Consider the following 18,818-nt stretch of genomic DNA (forward strand, 5'->3'; position numbering starts at 1 on the left):
ACAGCCCATTAGTTGCAAGCTGCTCCCTATCACTGCATCCCCTCTCCAGCCCAGAGCACACGGTGAATGGACCAGGTCCCAGCTATTCTTGTGTTGACCTCTCTCATGTCGTGGGATTATTTTCTAATTACCTAATATTACTTCTTACTAAAAAGGTACTTTAAAGGTGAGCTGCCCCTTTAAATCTTGGGTTGTGTCTGTTAAGTGCCCCAATAAAACCACTGCTCTCAGTCACTTCCCTTTAAATCAAAGTCTAGACTTTAGACCGCAAAGGATTCCTGAAGACATGGTCACTGATGTCACTACCTGTCCTGTTTGCAATCTGGTCCTGTTTCAGTACCTAGACACTAAGCAGTGAAGTGTGACCGTAGCAAAACCCCGTGCATTTGTTGGGCCAATTCATTACTGAAAAACTTAAACATCTGGTGTCCACTGTTTTAGGAAAATGTTCTACTACTAGAAATGTGACTTTAAAATAGGGATGCACCGAATCCACTATTTGGGATTCGGCCGAATCCCTGAATCCTTTGTGAAAGATTTAGCCGAATACCAAACCGAATCCGAATATTTTCCACTTTTTCCTTTATTGCCCCTAATTTGCATATGGAAATTAGGGGCAGTAAATAGAGAAGTGGAAAAAAATTCTTCTTTTGTGATGAAAAGTCACATGATTTCCCTACCTGCCCCTAATTTACATATGCAAATTAGGATTCTGTTCGGCCAGACACAAGGATTCGGCAGAATCCGAATCCTGCTGAAAAAGGCAGAATCCCAAACCGAATCCTGGATTCGGTGCATCCCTTCTTTAAAAGCCTCTCTATGGCTTTTCTTTCTGTATCACTTAAAGGGAAAGTCACCCCAAACTAAACGAAAACATAATTCTAAGCAACTTTTCAATATACATTTATTAAAAAAAATGTCAGTGCTTTTAAAGTTAAAGGGGTGGTACTTTTAGTATGTTATAGAACGGCCAATTCTAAGCAACTTTTCAATTGGTCTTCATTATTATTTTTTTTATAGTTTATGAATTATTTGCCTTCTTCTACTGACACTTTCTAGCATTTAAAAGGGGGTCAACAAATCCTCTCTAAAGCTACACATTTATTATTATTGCTACTTTTTAATCACTCGTCTTTCTGTTCTGACCCTCCCCTATTAATATTCCATATTCTCATTCAAATCAACGCATGGTTGCTAGGGTAATTTGGACCCTAGCAATCAGATTACTGACACTGCAAACTAGAGAGCTGCTGAATAAAAAGCAAAATAAGTAAAAAAACACAAGTAATAAAAAAAAAGAAAGCCAATTGCAAATTGTCTCAGAATATCACTCCCTACATCAAACTAAACTTTAACTCAAAGGTGGCAGTTACTGTTTAATCAATGTTGCAAAAGTCTTGGTTCCCCAGCAAAGACATGTCAGTGAATCAGCTGCCTTGTCCTACATTGTTTCAACAGTCTGAGCCACCAGTGCAGAGAATAGAAAGGGGCAGACAAACATTGCTTTCAATAGCTATCCATAAACAGGTCATCCAGAAACCTGTTATCCAGAAAACACTGAATTACGGTAAAGCCATCACCCATATAATCCAAACTTTTAAAAATGATTTTCTTTTTCTGTGTAATAATAAAACAGTAGCTTCTGCTTGATCCCGACTATATATAATTAATCCTTATAGGAAGAAAAACCAGCCTATTGGGTTTATTTAATGCTTACATGATTTTCTAGTAGACTTAAGGTCCAAATTACGGAAAGATCCGTTATCTGGAAAACCCTAGGTCCAGAGCATTCTGCCATACCTGTACACATAACTTAAAAACCATAGAAAATGTGTAATGAATGTATATTGCACAGTTACTTAGAATTATGATTTCTTTTATCAGGCAAAAAAAAAAAATGTTTCGGGTTGATATTTCCTTTAACTATACCCACCTCCGACAAATGTGACATTAAAACCTGCAGCACAACCAGACTGGTAAGTAACTAAGGTACTGGGGTTCTAGGACAGTTACAAAAAACTGGAATGTGTTTGTTTAGTATTATTTTAAATGGGAACTTAACCCACCTACAAAATATAATTAGGTTTTAGCTGGAGAGCATAGTATCCCCTGCACCATATCACACCTAATTCCCTTACTAAGATGTCCTGTGTCATGGCTCCCAGAGTGACCATCTCATGCCTTACGTCTAGAAAAAGCAGAATCCTATGTCTGGACAGTGGTGGTGTGAAATATATTCCCTTAGACACAAGGCATACCAAGCATTATGCTCTGCAGGTGGGCAGCCCGAGTGGTGATCGTTGCATTGAGCCTAATGCTGCCATGTCATGGGCCTTAGTCTTTATGTTACTGGGCCCAACAGCAAATTAACGGTCCAGAGATTGTCCTGTTTTACCAATATATTCTGAAATTGCTCACTAAATTGGGCCTGACGGAGCCCCCTATACCTCCTGGGCCCCCCTGCAGTGTCTGCTTACTCTGTAGTGACACCCCCTGGCCTTAGTCAAACTTACCCTTTAAAGGAGAATTCAACGCTAAAGTTAAAAAAAAACCCTAACCTCCATAGATCCCCTACCTCCATCTTAAGTGTTACCCCAGGCAAATGCCTCTAACGTTTTACTTACCCCTCAGTGCAGATTGAGGCATCAGAGTTCACGGACGCCATCTTCTCTTCGGAATGAGATTGGCGTGGCGGCCCATGCGCAGTTGGAGCAATTTTCTGTTTTGCGACAACTGCACACGCGACAAAGCTCATGAAAATTGCTGAAGGCCTGGTCTCATTCTGAAGATTACCGAAGTGGCTGAAGATGGAGCCCATGAACTCTGATGCCTGAATCTTCACCAAGGGGTAAGTAAAGAGTTAGGGGCATTTGCCTGTGGTTACTCCTTTAGGGTCAGGGCACACAGGCAGATTTGGGGAGATTAGTAGCCCGGCAACAAATCTCCTCTTCTTCAGGGCGACTAATCTCCCGGAACTGCCTCCCCACCGGCTAAAATGTAAATCGCCGACGGGATGACGCTCCGAGCTATTCATTTTTCCGAAGTTTCCTCGTCAGGCAACTATGGAAAACGAATCGCTCCCAGTGCCATCCCGCCAGCTATTTACATTTTAGCCGGCGGGAAGGCAGTTTGGGGAGATTAGTCATCCCGAAGAAGAGGAGATTTGTCGCCAGGGCGACTAATCTCCCCAAATCTGCCTGTGTGCCCTAAAGATTAAAAAAAAAACAAAAAAAAAACAAAAGCATCATAGACAAGTGGACAGTGTTGTACATAACACACATTCTCCAGATCACAAAGGAGACCCACATATTTATTTTAGTTTGTTTTCCCTGCATGTTATTGTACCTCCAACGTCTGCTGCTGCAAACAGGAGTTGATAAGATGTCTGTTGGGGTGCGATGTCCAAAAGATGCAAATTGATGAATAAACTAGAACATGACTTGGGGAAAAAGAAAAAAACAACTTCCCCCTCATTCATTTTTGGGTTTCCATTTCATCAATGGCTGGGCAGCACTGGGGGGGGGGGAAGCCTCTAATATAAAGCATAGAGAAAACAAATGTCAGTTAAACCATAATAAAACTTTGTCACTTCTAATATGGATGCACCGAATCCAGGATTTGGTTCAGGATTCTGGCTTTTTCAGCAGGATTCGGCATATGCAAATTAGGGACAGGGAGGGAAATTGCGTGACTTTTTGTAAATATATTTTGCAAATGCAAATTAGGATTCGGTTCGACCAAATCTTTCGCGAAGGATTCGGCCGAATCCAAAATAGTTGCGTCGGAGCATCCCTACTTCTAATGGATTTTCCCCATAGACCAATCATTAATCGGAGGCTTAGCCCCACCCCTACACAAGCTGCTGAGCAAGCGGATACAACACCTGATTTATGGCTGTTTCTACTTTATGGATATACCACTCCCTTCCAGCCACATCCCCTGATCCCCCCCACAGCTGGGGGGTTAAAGCAAGCGGGTGGGGCCCCCATATACTGCCTGAACGTCCAAGAAAGTCAGAGCAATGGTTGACTGAGGGTCTAACTCCCTGCGATTGTCCAGAATAAAACAAAAAAACAAAAGTGCAAACTCAAACACGTGGAATTTTGACCCTTTAGTGTTCAGCGCCTGCCAGGTAAGAGCAGATCGTTCAGGTGAAGTCGGGGGCAGTGACCGGGTGCGTTTGGCATATCCAAGAACCGACGTCTCTCCTCGTAGTCATCTGTGTCAGTAGAATCATCGTCGTGTAGGAAACAGTCGTTGCAGCTCTCCTCCTGTATCAACGAAACCGATTAAAGGGGTGGTTCACCTTAAACTTAACTTTTAGGGTTCTTACACACGGGCGTTTTTTCCGTTGCGCTTTCTTCCGTTCAGCTGCAGGGGAGCGCACGAGTAGACAAACGTAATTATTGTCAAGGGGGCTGTACTCGCACCGACGCATGTATGCTCCAAACACAGGTGGGACGCAGCATGTTGCATTTCGATTGCGTTCGTCGCATACATGCGTCTGTGCGAGTACAGCCCCCTTGACAAGAATGAAGTGCGTCTACTCCTGCCCGGTGCCTGAACAGAAGAAAGTGCAATGCAGGGGAGCGCAGGAAAAACTGCCCGTGTGTTAAGAGCCCTTAGTATGTTATCGAATGGCCAGTTCTTAACAACTTCTCAGTTGGTCTTCATTATTTGTTTTTTTTTTAAATATTGTTTTTGAATGATTTAGCTTCTTCTTCAAATGGGGGGGGGGGTCACTGACCCCATCTAAAAAGAAAGGTTCTGTAAGGCTACAAATATATTGTTATTGCTCCTTTTTCTATTCAGGCCTCCCCTATTCATATTCCAGTCCCTTATTCAAATCAATGCATGGTTGCTAGCGTGCAGCCCACAGGATGCTTTGAGGCATGCGTTTGTGACTTTTAAAGATGATGCAATAAATTTCACATTTTAATTCTACGAATTTTGTCTTCCCCGGAATTTGTCACCGTAAATTGACTGTTGCCAAACAGAGCCTCGCGAACAACCCCTTTAAAGCCGATTTCTATTATGCAAAAACTTAAAGGGGAAGTAAAAGTCTATCCACAGGAGATAGGTTTCTTTTTCATTAAAGAAAGTAAAAATGAGATTTTATTTTTTGTGCCATTACATAACCTTTAAGTAGGAAAATTGCCCTATCAGGTGCCAGAGTTACTTACTTTGGAAATGTTGGACAGGCGGAATGTTGGACACTTCATGTGGAACCTGGGGATGACCACATTGAAGGTCTCCTGTTTTTTGTCGATGCGGTGGAATGTGTAGTAGCCTTCCATGTAACCAGAGGACGTGGAGAAACTGGTGCAGCTTGTATACTCATATACCCGGCCTGGTCTCAGCTGGGGATAATCTCCTAACAATGCAGAAAAAGAAGCAGCTACGTGAGGTTTCTGCCTCTGGATTGTGAATAAATCAGTGTGAGACCCAAACTACACTCACCTACAACCCCGGGTCCTTGCACTTCTTCCACCTGATCCTTGGCATTGGTTATTCTCCAGTACCTGCTGTCAAGCTGGCACGCTTTCTCAGGGTCGGCATCTTTGGACATCTCCAGTCTAAGAAAATGTCAATGGATTAAACCACAGAATAACCTTCATAGAATCCCATTAATTACAGTGTTATTTACGTATTCCTGCTTTCAAATGGGGTCACCGACCCCAGACCTCAGTGTTATCACCACCAGTATTCGTTTCCAGTCTCCTATGAGAAGAACTGCCTGGTTGGGAGGGTAACATGGACCCAAGGCAAAAATAAAAAAAATGAATGGTCAGTTTCCCACCAGTCTGACCAGCAAGTAGTCAAGGAAGTTGTCAGGAGAAAGAAAGAGGCTGCTCTGATGTTCTTCTACTTAGGAATAAAATTAGAAACCTTTCTCACATCTTTCCTAAGCAGAAGAACATCAGAGCAGCCTCTTTCTTTCTCCTGACAACTTCCTTGACTACTTGGTGGTCAGACTGGTGGGAAAATGACCAGCAGGTGGCGCTGTTGTAACAAAATTCCTTCATATTAACAGTACATGTATCCCTTTACTTATCCTTTAAAGGTGAACTACCCCTTTGCCGACTGCTCACCTGATCCGGTACGTGAAGAAGTAATGCGGGGGGTGAATGGAGCTCAGCTCTGGCAGGAATGACGTTGAGACAGACACAGCGATATCATCAGTAGTTGCCACGCAAGCCTTGTCGAGTTCATACCTAGCAACAGCAATTGTCAGTTATACATCGGTGTTATAGTAAATGAAAAATCAGTGTACAGCAGTGTCATTTTACTGGGGGTGTATCAGCCAAATTGACAATAATTTCTTTGAAGAAATCGGTGAAGAAATGATTGCTATATTTTCAGTTCATCTTATAACTACAATTGCCAACTAAAGATTAATTATACAATTAAAACAACAAAAAAGGGGTGGTTCACCTTTAAGTTAACTTAATATGTTATAGAATGGCCAATTCTAAAAAACATTTCAGTTGGTCTTCATGACTTAAGGAGTTGCCTTCTTCTTCTGACTCTTTCCAGCTTTCAAAAAAAGGGGATCACTGACCCATCTAAAAACAAATGCTCTATAAAGCTGTAAATGTATTGTTATTGCTACTCTGTTGCTTGTCTTTCTATTCAGGCCTCTCCTATTCATATTCCAGTCTCTTATTCAAATCAATGCATGGTTGCTAGGGTCATTTGGACCCTAGCCACCAGACTGCTGAAATTACAAACTGGAGAGCTGCTGAATGAAAAGCTAAATAACGCAAAAAACAGAAATAATAAAAAATTGAAAACCAATTGCAAATTGTCTCAGAATATCCCTCTCTACATCAGTGATCCCCAGCTTGTAGCATGTGAGCAACATGTCACTCTCCAACCTTTGGATGTTGCTCCCAGTGACCTCAAAGCTGCTGCTTATTTTTGAATTCCAGTTTTGGAGGCAAGTTTTGGTTGTATAAAAACAAGATGTACTGCCAAACAGAGTGTCCTGTAGGCTGCCAGTCCACATAGGGGCCACCAAATAGCCAATTACAGCCCTTATTTGGCACCCCGGGAAGTTTTTGCATGCCTGTGATGCTCCCCAACTATTCTTATTTTTGAATGAGGCTCACAGGTTAAAAAGGGTTGGGGACCCCTGCTCTATATCATACTAATAGTTAATTTAAAGGTGAACGACCCTTTTAACTGGCCCAGCCCCTATTGTTCCAGGACAGGGCTGGTTGCAAGCTTGCCCGTGTCATCTAAACTGCCCTCTAAAGGGGAAGTTATGTTTCAAAGTATCGGAGTTAGGTTTTGCATTGAGTCCACGCTACCTGAAAATCTGGTCCCAGATGATTGGATAGTCACCTGAGACAACGTGCTGTACGTAGGAGGTAAACCACTGGGAAAACGAGGTACCTGGTAGGAAGAGAACAGACAGGAAACATTATGATTACCTGTTGGATATAACAAAAAGAATACTGTGTATACACCTGTCTATGCAAGAAAAGAGCTCAATGTCCTACCTGTAATGAACATGTCAATGGCAGCAGGGTTGTGTGCAGTCTGGTCCTAAAACAGAGATCCCATATCAGTATTTGGACATAATTCACTAGGAATTATTAGTTTGTGATTGGTTTGTGATGCTTTAAATTGGGTTTTTCCCCTTCCTCTGGATCAACTCAGTTAGGCAGGTTATATTTAATGAATACAAAAAAAGCGGGGTTGTGGGTGCACACCTAAGGCTAGTTATATATATTACTATGTTACAAACAGGGGTGTAACTATAGAGCAAGCAGACCCTGTGGCTGCAGGAGGGCCCAGGAGGTATTCATATACGGTTTCAATAAATACTGGTAAAACAAGTCAACTGCTAAACATTTTGGGGGCCTGAAAAATGATTTGCTGTGGAGCCCAGTGATATCTAGTATCTGGATGCGCAAATACCTATTTGGAACCCAACAAGTAACTATAGGGTTAAGGTGGCCATACAAGGGCTGATAAAAGCGGTCGGCAGCTTATTGGCCAGTGTATCGGGCCCTTCGATGGGCTCCCAGACCAATAGCAGACAGATCAGGCAGGTGTAAAAATCCAGTCGGATCGAGGACCACGTCTGTTCATTGAGGTGGTCCTGTGGTCTGGGTGTGTTGTGATCCAATAATAGGGCCCTAGGGCAAGGTGGGCATATTGGGGCAAGACCCGGTCGTTTGGCAACCTCTCCAAATGAGCGGATCTGCCCACGTGCGGCCACCTTAAAGGAGTGGTGCGGCTTTAAGTTAACTTTTAGTATCTTAGATTGGCCAATTCTAAGCAACTTTTCAATTGGTCTTCATTTTTTTCTTTTTATAGTTGAGAGAGATATATATATATATAGATATATATATATATAGATATATAAAGATATATATATAGATATATATAGATAGATATATATATATATATCTCTATCTATCTATCTATCTATCTATCTATATATATATATATATATATATCTTTTAAAAATAAATTTGTCATGATATTGTTTAAGGCAATACAATTTTTTTATAGTTTTTGAAGTATTTTCCTTCTTCTTCTTCTTCTGACTCTTTCCATCTTAAAAAAACAAACGCTCTGTAAGGCTACAAATGTATTGTTATTGCTACTTTTTATTACTCCTCTTTCTATTCAACCTCTGCTATTCATATTCCAGTCTCTTATTCAAATCAGTGCATGGTTGCTAGTAGGGATGGACCGAATGCACTATTTGGGATTCGGCCGAATCCCTAAATCCTTGGTAAAAGATTCGGCTGAATACCGAACCGAATCAGAATTTGCATATGCAAATTAGGGCCAGGAAAGGAAAAATTGGGGAAAAAAAAAAATCTTCGTTTGTGACGAAAAAAGTCACGTGATTTCCCTACCTGCCCCTAACTTACATATGCAAATTAGGATTCAGTTCAGCAAGGCGCAAGGATTCGGCTGAATCCTTCTGAAAAAGACAGAATCCTGGCTGAATCCCGAACCCTGGATTCGGTGCATCCCTAATTGCTAGGGTAATTTGGACGCTAGCAACCAGATGGCTGAAACTGCAAAGGTAGCGATACAGGGCAAAATCTGCCGGTCATAAAAAAGCGGATCAGTCAAACAAAGATGCCACTGGCCTCTTGATGTGATCCTCTCCCAATGGCCCTGTTGTGATGCAAGTTTTTAACCGGCATAAAAGATTGATTGAGAAAGCTGTTGGTTTGGTTCCGGACCGGACTCAAAAGGCAAAAGGGTGTCAAGGCAAGAGCTAGAAATCGGACTGCGTATGGTTAGATTGTCAGAACACAACTGAAGCAACCATTACTGAAAGGAACTATATGGAAAAATTAGAGATACACCGAATCCACTATTTTGGATTCAGCCAAACCCCAAATCCTTCGTGAAATATTCGGCCGAATACCGAATCCGCATATGCAAATTAGGGGTGGGCAGGGGAAAACATTTTTAACTTCCTTGTTTTGTGACAAAAGTCACTCAATTTCCCTCTGCATATGCAAAGTAGGATTCGGATTCAGTTCAGGCGGGCAGAAGGATTTGGCTGAATCCGAATCCTGCTAAAAATGCCGAATCCTGAACCGAATCCTGGATTCGATACATCCCTAGGAAAAATAGACGGAGTTAAGCTTTTCCAGCTGATCATAACATCGGATCTGCAGGACAGTAACACGACCTTGTGCATAAGAAACATTTTTCCGTTTATCGTTCCTTACTGGGCATTGATAAAAGATCTCATTGCGGCGTCTTCCGTCAGTGTCAGCCAACGCCAAGTACTGACTGAGCCCCGTGTGGATACAGAAAGTGATGGGCAGACATTGGTTCAGACCCATCCTGCGCTGGAAGCCTCCCGCTGCCGTGTCTATGTCCAGGAAATCCTCGGAGCGATAGTGATTGGATAAAGCCATGCTGCCCATCAGCCTAGGAGACAAGACAAAGACAGATTTATCAAGGGTCGAATTGAAAATTCAATGGTTTTTACGGTTAAAAATGTCAAATTCGACTAGGGAGTTATTCAAATTAGATTTGAGTTTTTTTTAAAATTCTAATTAGGTTTTTGAGATTTTTAATATTCTGGCCCTTTAAGAACTCGTATTTGAATATTCGCCACCTAAAACCTGCCGAATGGCAGTTTAATTCAATGGGAGAGGTCCAGGGTAGTGATTTGGGTGTCGAGATTTCTGGGTTCCTTTTATAGACCCGCGCCAACCCGCCGATGACGTTACAAAAGGGTGGGGCAAGCATCTATAAAATTTCAACCCGAAAGTCGGAAGCCAGCATTTGTAAGGTCACGACCCGGAAAGAGGGGTGCAAGTTCACCTGAATCTGTCCGACCTGCGGGTATCAGGCCGGCCCACACATCACTAGTCCAGGGATCAATTTGGAGTTGTTTGCAGTAGTGATGTACGGGTTGGGTTAACCCGCCCTCCCTCCACCCGTTTTCCGGGTTCCTTTTATAGACCCACCCCTCCAATGACGTCACAAAACGGGCGGGGCAAGCAGGCACGTGGCTATAAAACCAGAAGCCGGAACTCAGCAGTGTAAGGTGGCGGGCGGAAGAAAAGCTCGACCGGACCCACCACCCACAAATAGGGGCGCGAGGTAGGCCCGAACCCACGGGTCTCGGCCCGGCCACAAACACTAGTTTGCAGCCTTCCTGACATTCGGAGAAAGTTGACAGTTGGAAAGAGTCAGAAAAGAAGACAAATAATTAAACAACTATAAGAAACAAAAAATGATGACCAATTGACAAGTTGCTAAGAATCGTCCATGCTATAACATATTAAAGGTTAACGTCAAGGTGAAGCACCTTTAAGGTGAAGCACCCCTTTAACATTGCTTGGGTGTCCTGCAGGTGAGGAGGGTAGTTTATAAAAATAGTTCTATTTAACTAATAGCAAAGTATGATTATTGAGTTGGTCCTGGTAGTATCATCTCTCACCCTGGCACCACCAGCTTCTGGCCGTTGTGAATCCTCAGGGAACAGCGATAATCATCGGGGAGTTTGCAGCCTATTTTTTCTTCCACGCCATTTAGATCTCTCTCGAGGACCCCAGCTGTAGAAATGACCAGTGATTCAGAGTTTATTTGTTTACAAGTGAGTTAGAGAATGGAGCAGGCGGGTTAAACGGGTTGGTTCACCTTTGCTTTAACGTTAAGTATGTTATAGAATGGCCTATTCTAAGCAACTTTTCAATTGGTCTTCAATATATATATATATATATATATATATATATATATATATATATATATATATATATATATATATATATATATATATATATATATATATATATATATATATATTTCAAGCTTTCAAATAGGGGGTGACCCCAGTTAAAAACAAATGTTCCGTAAGGCTACATTTATTTTTATTGCGACTTTTTATTAATCCTATTACTAGACCCTCCTCTAATTATATTCCAGTCTCTTATTCAAATCAATGCATGGTTGCTGGGGTGATTCGGATCCTAGCAACCAGGTGGCTGAAATTGCAAACTGGAGAGCTGCTGAATAAAAGTGAAATAATAAAAAAAAGAAAACCAATTGCAAATTGTCTCAGAATATCACTCTCTACATCATGCTAAGGGGCATATTTATCAAGGGTCGAATTTCGAATTGAAAAACCTTCGAAATTCTAATTCAAAGAGACCAACCGAAATTGAGTCGAAGTTTGTTTTTGGTCGAATAGGTCCGTATTCGGCCGAATTCGAATTGTACAAATCGAAGGAAAAGTGCATTCGATTTTAAGTTTTTCCTCCCAAAAAAACTTTGATCCACCAATTGACTCCAAATAGGTTCTAGGAGGTCCCCCATAGGCTAAAACACCTAATTCTAGGCTAAAACACCAATTCGGCAGCTTTTAGATGGTGAATGGTAGAAGTCGAATTTTTAAAGAGACAGTACACGATAAATGTCGATATTCACATTTTTTTCAAATCCAAATCGAATTTGGACTATTCCCTAGTTGAAGTACACAAAAAATTGCTTGGAATTTTAATTTTTTTTATTCGAAAATTCACCTCGACATTTGATAAATCTGCCCCTAAAAGTAATTTAAAGGTGAACAATTCCTTTAAGAAGGCTCTTATTAAGCAGCAGCGTCAGGGATGAGAGAGGAAAGTACCTTTAATGGAAGTGATCATCTTGGGGCAGTGTTCAGCCAGATACTGCTTCAGAGAATCCCAGGCTTGCTTCAGTTTGGCATAGTGCTCAATATATCGGCCCATGTCTTTATAATATGTTATGAAGGTCTCCTTCCAGGTCTGAGTTTTCTGGGCGATCTTGTTCCTAAGAACCAAATAAATATATTAATATAACCCAATAGGCTGGTTTTGCTTCCAATAAGGATTAATTATATCTTAGTTGGGATCAAGTACAGGTATGACTGGGGGCAGCTGGGAAATTGACAATATGTCTAGCCCCATGTCAGATTTCAAAATTAAATATAAAAAAATCTGTTTGTTCTTTTGAGAAACGGTTTTCACTGTAGAATTCTGCTGGAGCAGCACTATTAACTGATGCATTTTGAAAAAAACATGTTTTCCCATGACAGTATCCCTTTAAAGGAGAACTAAACCCTAAAAATGAATATGGCTAAAAATGCCATATTATATATAGTGAACTTATTGCACCAGTCTAAAGTGTCAGCTTGTCAATAGCAGCAATGATCCAGGACTTCAAACTTGTCACAGGGGGTCACCATCTTGGAAAGTGTCTGTGACACTCACATGCTCAGTGGGCTCTGATTGGCTGTTGAGAAGCTAAGCTTAGGGCTCGTCACTAATTATCCAGCAGAAAATGCTATATGTATATTGTGAGTGGGTCCCTAAACTCAGTAAGTGACAGCAGCACAGAGCGTGTGCAGTGAATCATCAGAAAAGAAGATGTAGAGCTACTGGGGCATCTTTGGAGACACAGATCTTTACTGCTAAAGGGCTGTGGTTGCTTTGGGCTGGTACAGGAGCACAAAACATCATGTACAACATTTCTAGCTACTTCTTTAGTTAAGCTTTAGTTCTCCTTTGAGCCCATGAAGACACTCACTCTGACACCAGCCAATAGATCTGGCTCGGCCGCTTCCACAGAAGGTCATGGTTGGAAAGCTGGTTTAACCTCCGGTTGACAAGGCTGCAACTAAAAAAAAAAAAAAAAAGAGAGAGAGAGAGAGGAGAGGAAAAAAGAATGGTGGATGTTTATCTTCAAGTAAAAAGTCTTGCCAAAAGAAGTATTTAAAATAAAATGAAGACCAATTGCAATTTAACTTGAAATATCACTACAACACACTAAGGTGAACTTGCCCTTTAACATTGCCGCTACTGATCCGTGTAATTGTGATACGATGGAATAATTACCTGCATTCATTAAGAAAAGTGCTACGGCCTGTCCGTGCCAACAAACGGCTGCAGACAGGAGACAGGGTGGGGGGGGGGAAGTATTTTGTTTTTGTTCTCATTTCCTCACTCGAAGCCTCTTTCAAATAAAGTAGAGCATTTGGTTTTAGTGCACAGATATCACCCCCAGATATTAGACTCCTGCTGACAAAACCATCACAACAAAGGGTGAAGTGGTGGAGGAGCTTCAGTTTCAAGTAATAACTTAAACCATATAGTTTTAGTGATTAAACCCACGGGAAAAATGTATGTTCAGCACAAGCCCTCTTTATTGCTTGGGTACTTAAAAGGGGGGGGGAAGGGTTAAAGGGGTTGTTTAAATTAACTGTTAGTATGACGTAGAGACAATTTGTAATTGGTTTTCATTTTTTATTATTTGTGGTTTTTGAGTTATTTAGCTTTATATTCAGCAGTTCTCCAGTTTGCAATTTCAGCCATCTGGTTGTCAGGGTCCAAATTCCCCTAGCAACCATGCACGGACTTGAATAAGAGCCTGGAATATGAATAGGAGAGGCCTGAATAGAGACTGACCCCCTATTGGAAAATGCTGGAAAGCGTCAGAAGAAAAAGACAAATAATTCAAAAACTTTATAAAACAAACAATGAAGACCAACTGAAAAGTTGCTTAGAATGAGCCGTTCTAGAACATACTAAAAGTTAACTTAAATGTCAACCTCTGCTTTAATTACGAATACATAAGGTCAGTGTTCCTTTAAATGCATAAATAATTGCCTGGGACGCTCCTGGCGTTCCAGTGTCTGGTTTGTGGGCGTCGATGTTTGTAAATCTACATGTACTCGGCAGTGAAGGGTTAAAGAGGAGGCCACTAGTTGGGGACACTCTTTGCTGAGTCACTGAACTCTATCACTTGCTCATCAGGTGTCATTTTTATCAGCAAGCAGACATCTGTAGTGCTCTCCCTGTCAATAAGGTCTCGCTGGACGTCATCCCCTGTTATTACACTAGCACGTTCCCTGCACAGAGGAATAAATACAGATACACTATGAGAGGAAGGCATGTGGCCTTTAAATTAACTTGCGCTATGTTACAGATAACAGTTAACTTCCCCTTTAATTTAAAAGTCAGTGACTCCCTTAATGGAACCGTAACTCTCTAACACACAAGTACCACTGGGTTCTTGCACTTCCAATGGGACAAACAGCTTGCCAGCCGCTTGTGGGAGCTAATTAAAGAGTTAAATCTGTATGTATGTCACATGTTTTGGGCTATACACAGAATTCTTCACCCATTTCCCCTGAAAGGCTACACAAGAACACATTGAGACATTAAATGGTTAAATACAGGTACCTGGAGGGTAAAGGGATAAGGGTTAATCATGCCCATAAAGTAGGTTGATATACAGAGTAATTGATACAAACAGGAGGAGGGGTAAAGGCACACTAAGGGGGTTATTTATCAAGATCCGAATGTATCTCAAAATCGGCTGCTACAAACTCCTATATAAGCCGCTCAGGTCTTTAATGCTTATTTATTTTTACATTTTCCCAAAAATTACCAAATTTTTTGGAGTTTTCACCCGAAAGCTCCGAAAACATCATATGTTTTTTTTTATGGGGCGACTAATCTTCCTGAATCTGCAGGTGTGGACTGACCCTTAAGGTAAGGGCACATCTGGAGATTCGGGAAGATTTAGTCGCCCGCGCCTAATCTCCTCGAACTGCTTCCCCCCAATGAAAAAACACTGCGTCAATGCACTCGCAGCACTTCGATTTCCAAAGTCGCCCAAAGTTTGAAAACTTGGGGCAACTTTGGAAATCTAAGCGCCGCATCTGACCACACTAGCAGATTCAAGAAGATTAGTCACCCCAGCTTTGTCTTCCAAAGTCGCCTGAAGTTTCCTCGTGAGTCAGCTTCAGACGACTTCGGAAAACGAAGCAACGCGTGTGCCATCCCCCAGGCAATTTTCGTTTTAGCCCGCGGAGGGCAGGGGGAAGGCAGTTGGGGGAGATTGTCGCTACAAACAAGAGGAGATTTGTCGCTGGGGCGACTGTCTCCTTTAGGGTCTGGCCACACAAGCAGATTCGTGGAGATTAATCAATGCCTTAATAAACTTAAAGAACACTAGAATGTCATGTATGCAACATGAACAATCACAGGAATGAAGAAGTAAGCCTTGCGTCTACCAGAAACACTTAATACTGCACATTCTTTTCAGAAACAAACAATATTTTACTACATTAGCCATTTAAAAGACAGAGGTCAAACTAAAACAGAGCAAGCAAAGCTTGTAAATAAATATATATCTGACAAGCAAACATGTAATATTAGCAAGTTTTAGAGAAAAATAAATCTGTCTAAGCACATGATAAACATAAATAAAAATAATTTAAACTGGGAGACAAATATAGTCCATAAAAGGCCACTAGCAGCCACATCACAGAGTGAGTGCTGTGCAAACTACCCATTGGCCAGTTTTGAGGCAAATGTTTTTTTTTTTCAAAATGAATCAGTTAATAGTGCTGATTCTGCACTGAAATCCATTTCTCAAAAGAGCAAACAGATTTTTTTATATTCAATTTTGAAATCCGACATGGGGCTAGACATATTGTCAATTTCCCAGCTGCCCCAAGTCATGTGACTTGTGCTCTGATAAACTTCAATCACTCTTTACTGCTGTGCTGCAAGTTGGAGTGATATCACCCCCCTCCCTCCCCCCCCCCCAGCTGATGCATTTTGAAAAAAACATGTTTTCCAATGACAGGATCCCTTTAAGGTTGGCCAAACATGATGCAGAATAAGACAAATAAGATAAATTAGCTGCATTCGAATGAATGAACCGGCTACGGTTAACATCTCTGGCCAGCTTCATATAGGGGAGGTGTCTATTCTTAGTTCCAGTACGGTTTGAAAATAAGAAAATGAAATCATACCCTACAAGCATTTAAATGGTTCTTTTAGTAACATATCCTACTCTTGCTAATCAACACTGAAATGACAATACTTAACACATTACCGCAAAATGTGTGCTCTGGGAATTGGGATTATGTTGAAGAATACCCAATAGAATGGGTATACATTACATTCATAGAGCCAATATTATAAATCTGTGCATATGAGCATTCAGGCCAATGTGCTGTTGATAAAGGAGAAGGGAAGGCTAAAATTAAGTAAGCTTTATCAGAAAGTTCTATATAAATATACCAGTAAACCCTCAAAGTAATGCTGCTCTGAGTCAAAAGAAACCCCCTAAGAGTCAGGGTAAATAATACAGAGGGGCACGTGATGATGAACAGAAAGAGGGGCAGCACATATTGTAGAGTATGAGTAACGAAAGACTGTATGTGCCGTTAAATAATAAGGACATGCTGGGGTATTAGGAGCTGATAAAGGCACACGCAGCAAGTACTTAGGGGAGTAAGTGATACATATGGGTAGTAAGTAGACAGAGGGTATGTGCCTGTACTGATGAAGTAAATCATACACACTGGTAGTAAGTAGATGAGGGTATGTGCCAGTACTGACAGAGTAAATGTTACACATGAGTTGTAACTTGTAAGTAGACAGGGGGTATGTACCAACACTGATGAAGTAAATGATGCACACCAGTAGTAAGTAGAAAGGGTGTATGTAATTCAAACACACTGGTAGTAAGTAGACGGGGGTATTTGCCAGTACTGATGGAGTTACTCCCTATTTGCCACTGCCAGTACTGATGGAGTTACTCCTATGTGGCTTTTACTCCCCATTTCTCTACAAGCAGGAGAGAAATGGGGAGTAAAAGCCACATAGAGCATGAGTACTATGGGGGGGGTAGGGTACAGTTACTAGGAGGAGTAAATGCTGCACACAGGGGACAGTTACTAGGGGTAAATGTTGGATACAGGACAGTTACTAAGAGGGGTAAATGCTGCACACAGGAGGGGACAGTTACTAGGAGGAGTAAATACTGCATACAGGAGGGATAGTTACTAGGAGGGGACAGCTACCAGGAGGAGTAAATGCTGCACACAGGAGGGACAGTTACTAGGAGGAGTAAATGCTGCACACAGGAGGTACAGTTACTAGGAGGGACAGTTACTAGGAGGAGTAAATGCCATACCTCCCAACATTTTGGAAGTAAAAAGAGGGACAAAAATTTTTTTCCCGCACGTAGCGCAGCAATTCTTTGACCACACCCCTTTCTGTGGCCACACCCCCTAATTACCATGTTTGTTTTACAAAATTTGGAAGGTTATGAAAGTTTCAAAATATTTCTCCTTATCTAAACTGTGTTTTTGGGTCTCAAAATTGTTACAAAGTATCTTATTTGCACCTGTTAGCTGTTCTGGGCTCTCTGCTAAAAGCCAAGAAACTTGGCTCCGAAAAAGGGACAGTTGGGAGGTATGAAATGCTGCACACAGGAGGGACAGTTACTAGGAGGAGTAAATCCTGCACACAGGAGGGACAGTTACTAGGAGGAGTAAATGCTGCACATAGGAGGGACAGTTACTAGGAGTAAATGCTGCACACAGGAGGGACAGTTACTAGGAGGGACAGTTACTAGGAGTAAATGCTGCACACAGGAGGGACAGTTACTAGGAGGAGTAAATGCTGCACATAGGAGGGACAGTTACTAGGAGGGGACAGTTACTAGGAGTAAATGCTGCACACAGGAGGGACAGCTACTAGGAGGGGACAGTTACTAGGAGGAGTAAATGCTGCACACAGGAGGGACAGTTACAAGAAGGAGTAAATGCTACACACACACGAGGGACAGTTACTAGGAGGAGTAAATGCTGCACACGTGACAGGAGGGACAGTTACTAGGAGGAGGGGTAAGGAGTCCTAGGGTAAAAGCTCAGGGTTACGCAGGTGACATGACTTAGGATCCCGCGGGTTAGAATAAGGTGCAACACACAGAGCAACTCGGTCTCTCTCACACCTGGTCAAGTCCCGGAAGTCCAGATAGAACAGAATAACCAGCAGCGGGTCAGAAGGGAGATCCATCAAGTTCAGCGCTCGGACTAGCGCCATCTTGCAAGTGTCAAACTGCGCTTGTGCCGCCCCGCCCCTATGCTGGTACACCACGCCCACCGACAAACACATCTGGAAAGGAAGGGCAGCAGCATCGAGGCTCTTATAAGAGAGCGGGAAATTGGAATGATAACCATCATTCATATGGTCCATTTGCAAGTTATCCCTTTCACTGGTGTCATAGCAACCAATAAGCAACCTCTTTACTCTCCATTATGGCTGCTATAGGCAACTGTGTGTGCTTCCCCCTCACCTACATTTCAACCTGACATTAACTATAATATTCACATTCATTAGAGTAGACATTAGTGACACAATATTTGTCTGTTTATAGGGTGGGACAGACTGAGTGTTTATCTTGGGCCCTTAGCAACACAGGAAACCTTTGAAGATTCAACTACTTGTAATATATTTAGTTTGTCCCAGTCGCAACGACAGTTCCATCAGAAATGT

General features: G+C 41.9%; 1 protein-coding gene across 1 annotated transcript; it reads right to left on the bottom strand.

Annotated features, from left to right (window-relative positions):
- Positions 1 to 3,289: 3,289 nt before the first annotated feature.
- On the bottom strand, positions 3,290 to 18,431 carry fbxo3.L (F-box protein 3 L homeolog). The gene is made up of 11 exons (XM_041589837.1): positions 18,274 to 18,431; positions 13,045 to 13,134; positions 12,125 to 12,288; positions 10,940 to 11,054; positions 9,714 to 9,918; positions 7,506 to 7,551; positions 7,314 to 7,398; positions 6,093 to 6,215; positions 5,461 to 5,576; positions 5,184 to 5,374; positions 3,290 to 4,271 (listed from the first exon to the last, which is right to left on the bottom strand). Exons 1-11 carry the CDS (start codon positions 18,363 to 18,365, stop codon positions 4,119 to 4,121), a joined length of 1,380 nt encoding a protein of 459 aa, XP_041445771.1. The 5' UTR covers positions 18,366 to 18,431; the 3' UTR covers positions 3,290 to 4,118.
- Positions 18,432 to 18,818: the final 387 nt, after the last annotated feature.

The sequence above is a fragment of the Xenopus laevis genome, chromosome 4L (genome assembly GCF_017654675.1).
Source record: "Xenopus laevis strain J_2021 chromosome 4L, Xenopus_laevis_v10.1, whole genome shotgun sequence".
NCBI classification, from domain to species: domain Eukaryota; kingdom Metazoa; phylum Chordata; class Amphibia; order Anura; family Pipidae; genus Xenopus; species Xenopus laevis.

Bases quoted from the DNA above. Each gene is read 5' to 3' on its own strand.
- fbxo3.L (XM_041589837.1), bottom strand. From the start codon at position 18,365: ATGGCGCTAGTCCGAGCGCTGAACTTGATGGATCTCCCTTCTGACCCG. The intron at 9,919-10,939 runs GTGAGAGATGAT...CTTGTCTCCTAG, and splicing joins CAGAAGCTGGTGGTGCCAGG to GCTGATGGGCAGCATGGCTT. The intron at 5,577-6,092 runs GTGAGCAGTCGG...ACATTTTCTTAG, and splicing joins TTCTTCACGTACCGGATCAG to ACTGGAGATGTCCAAAGATG.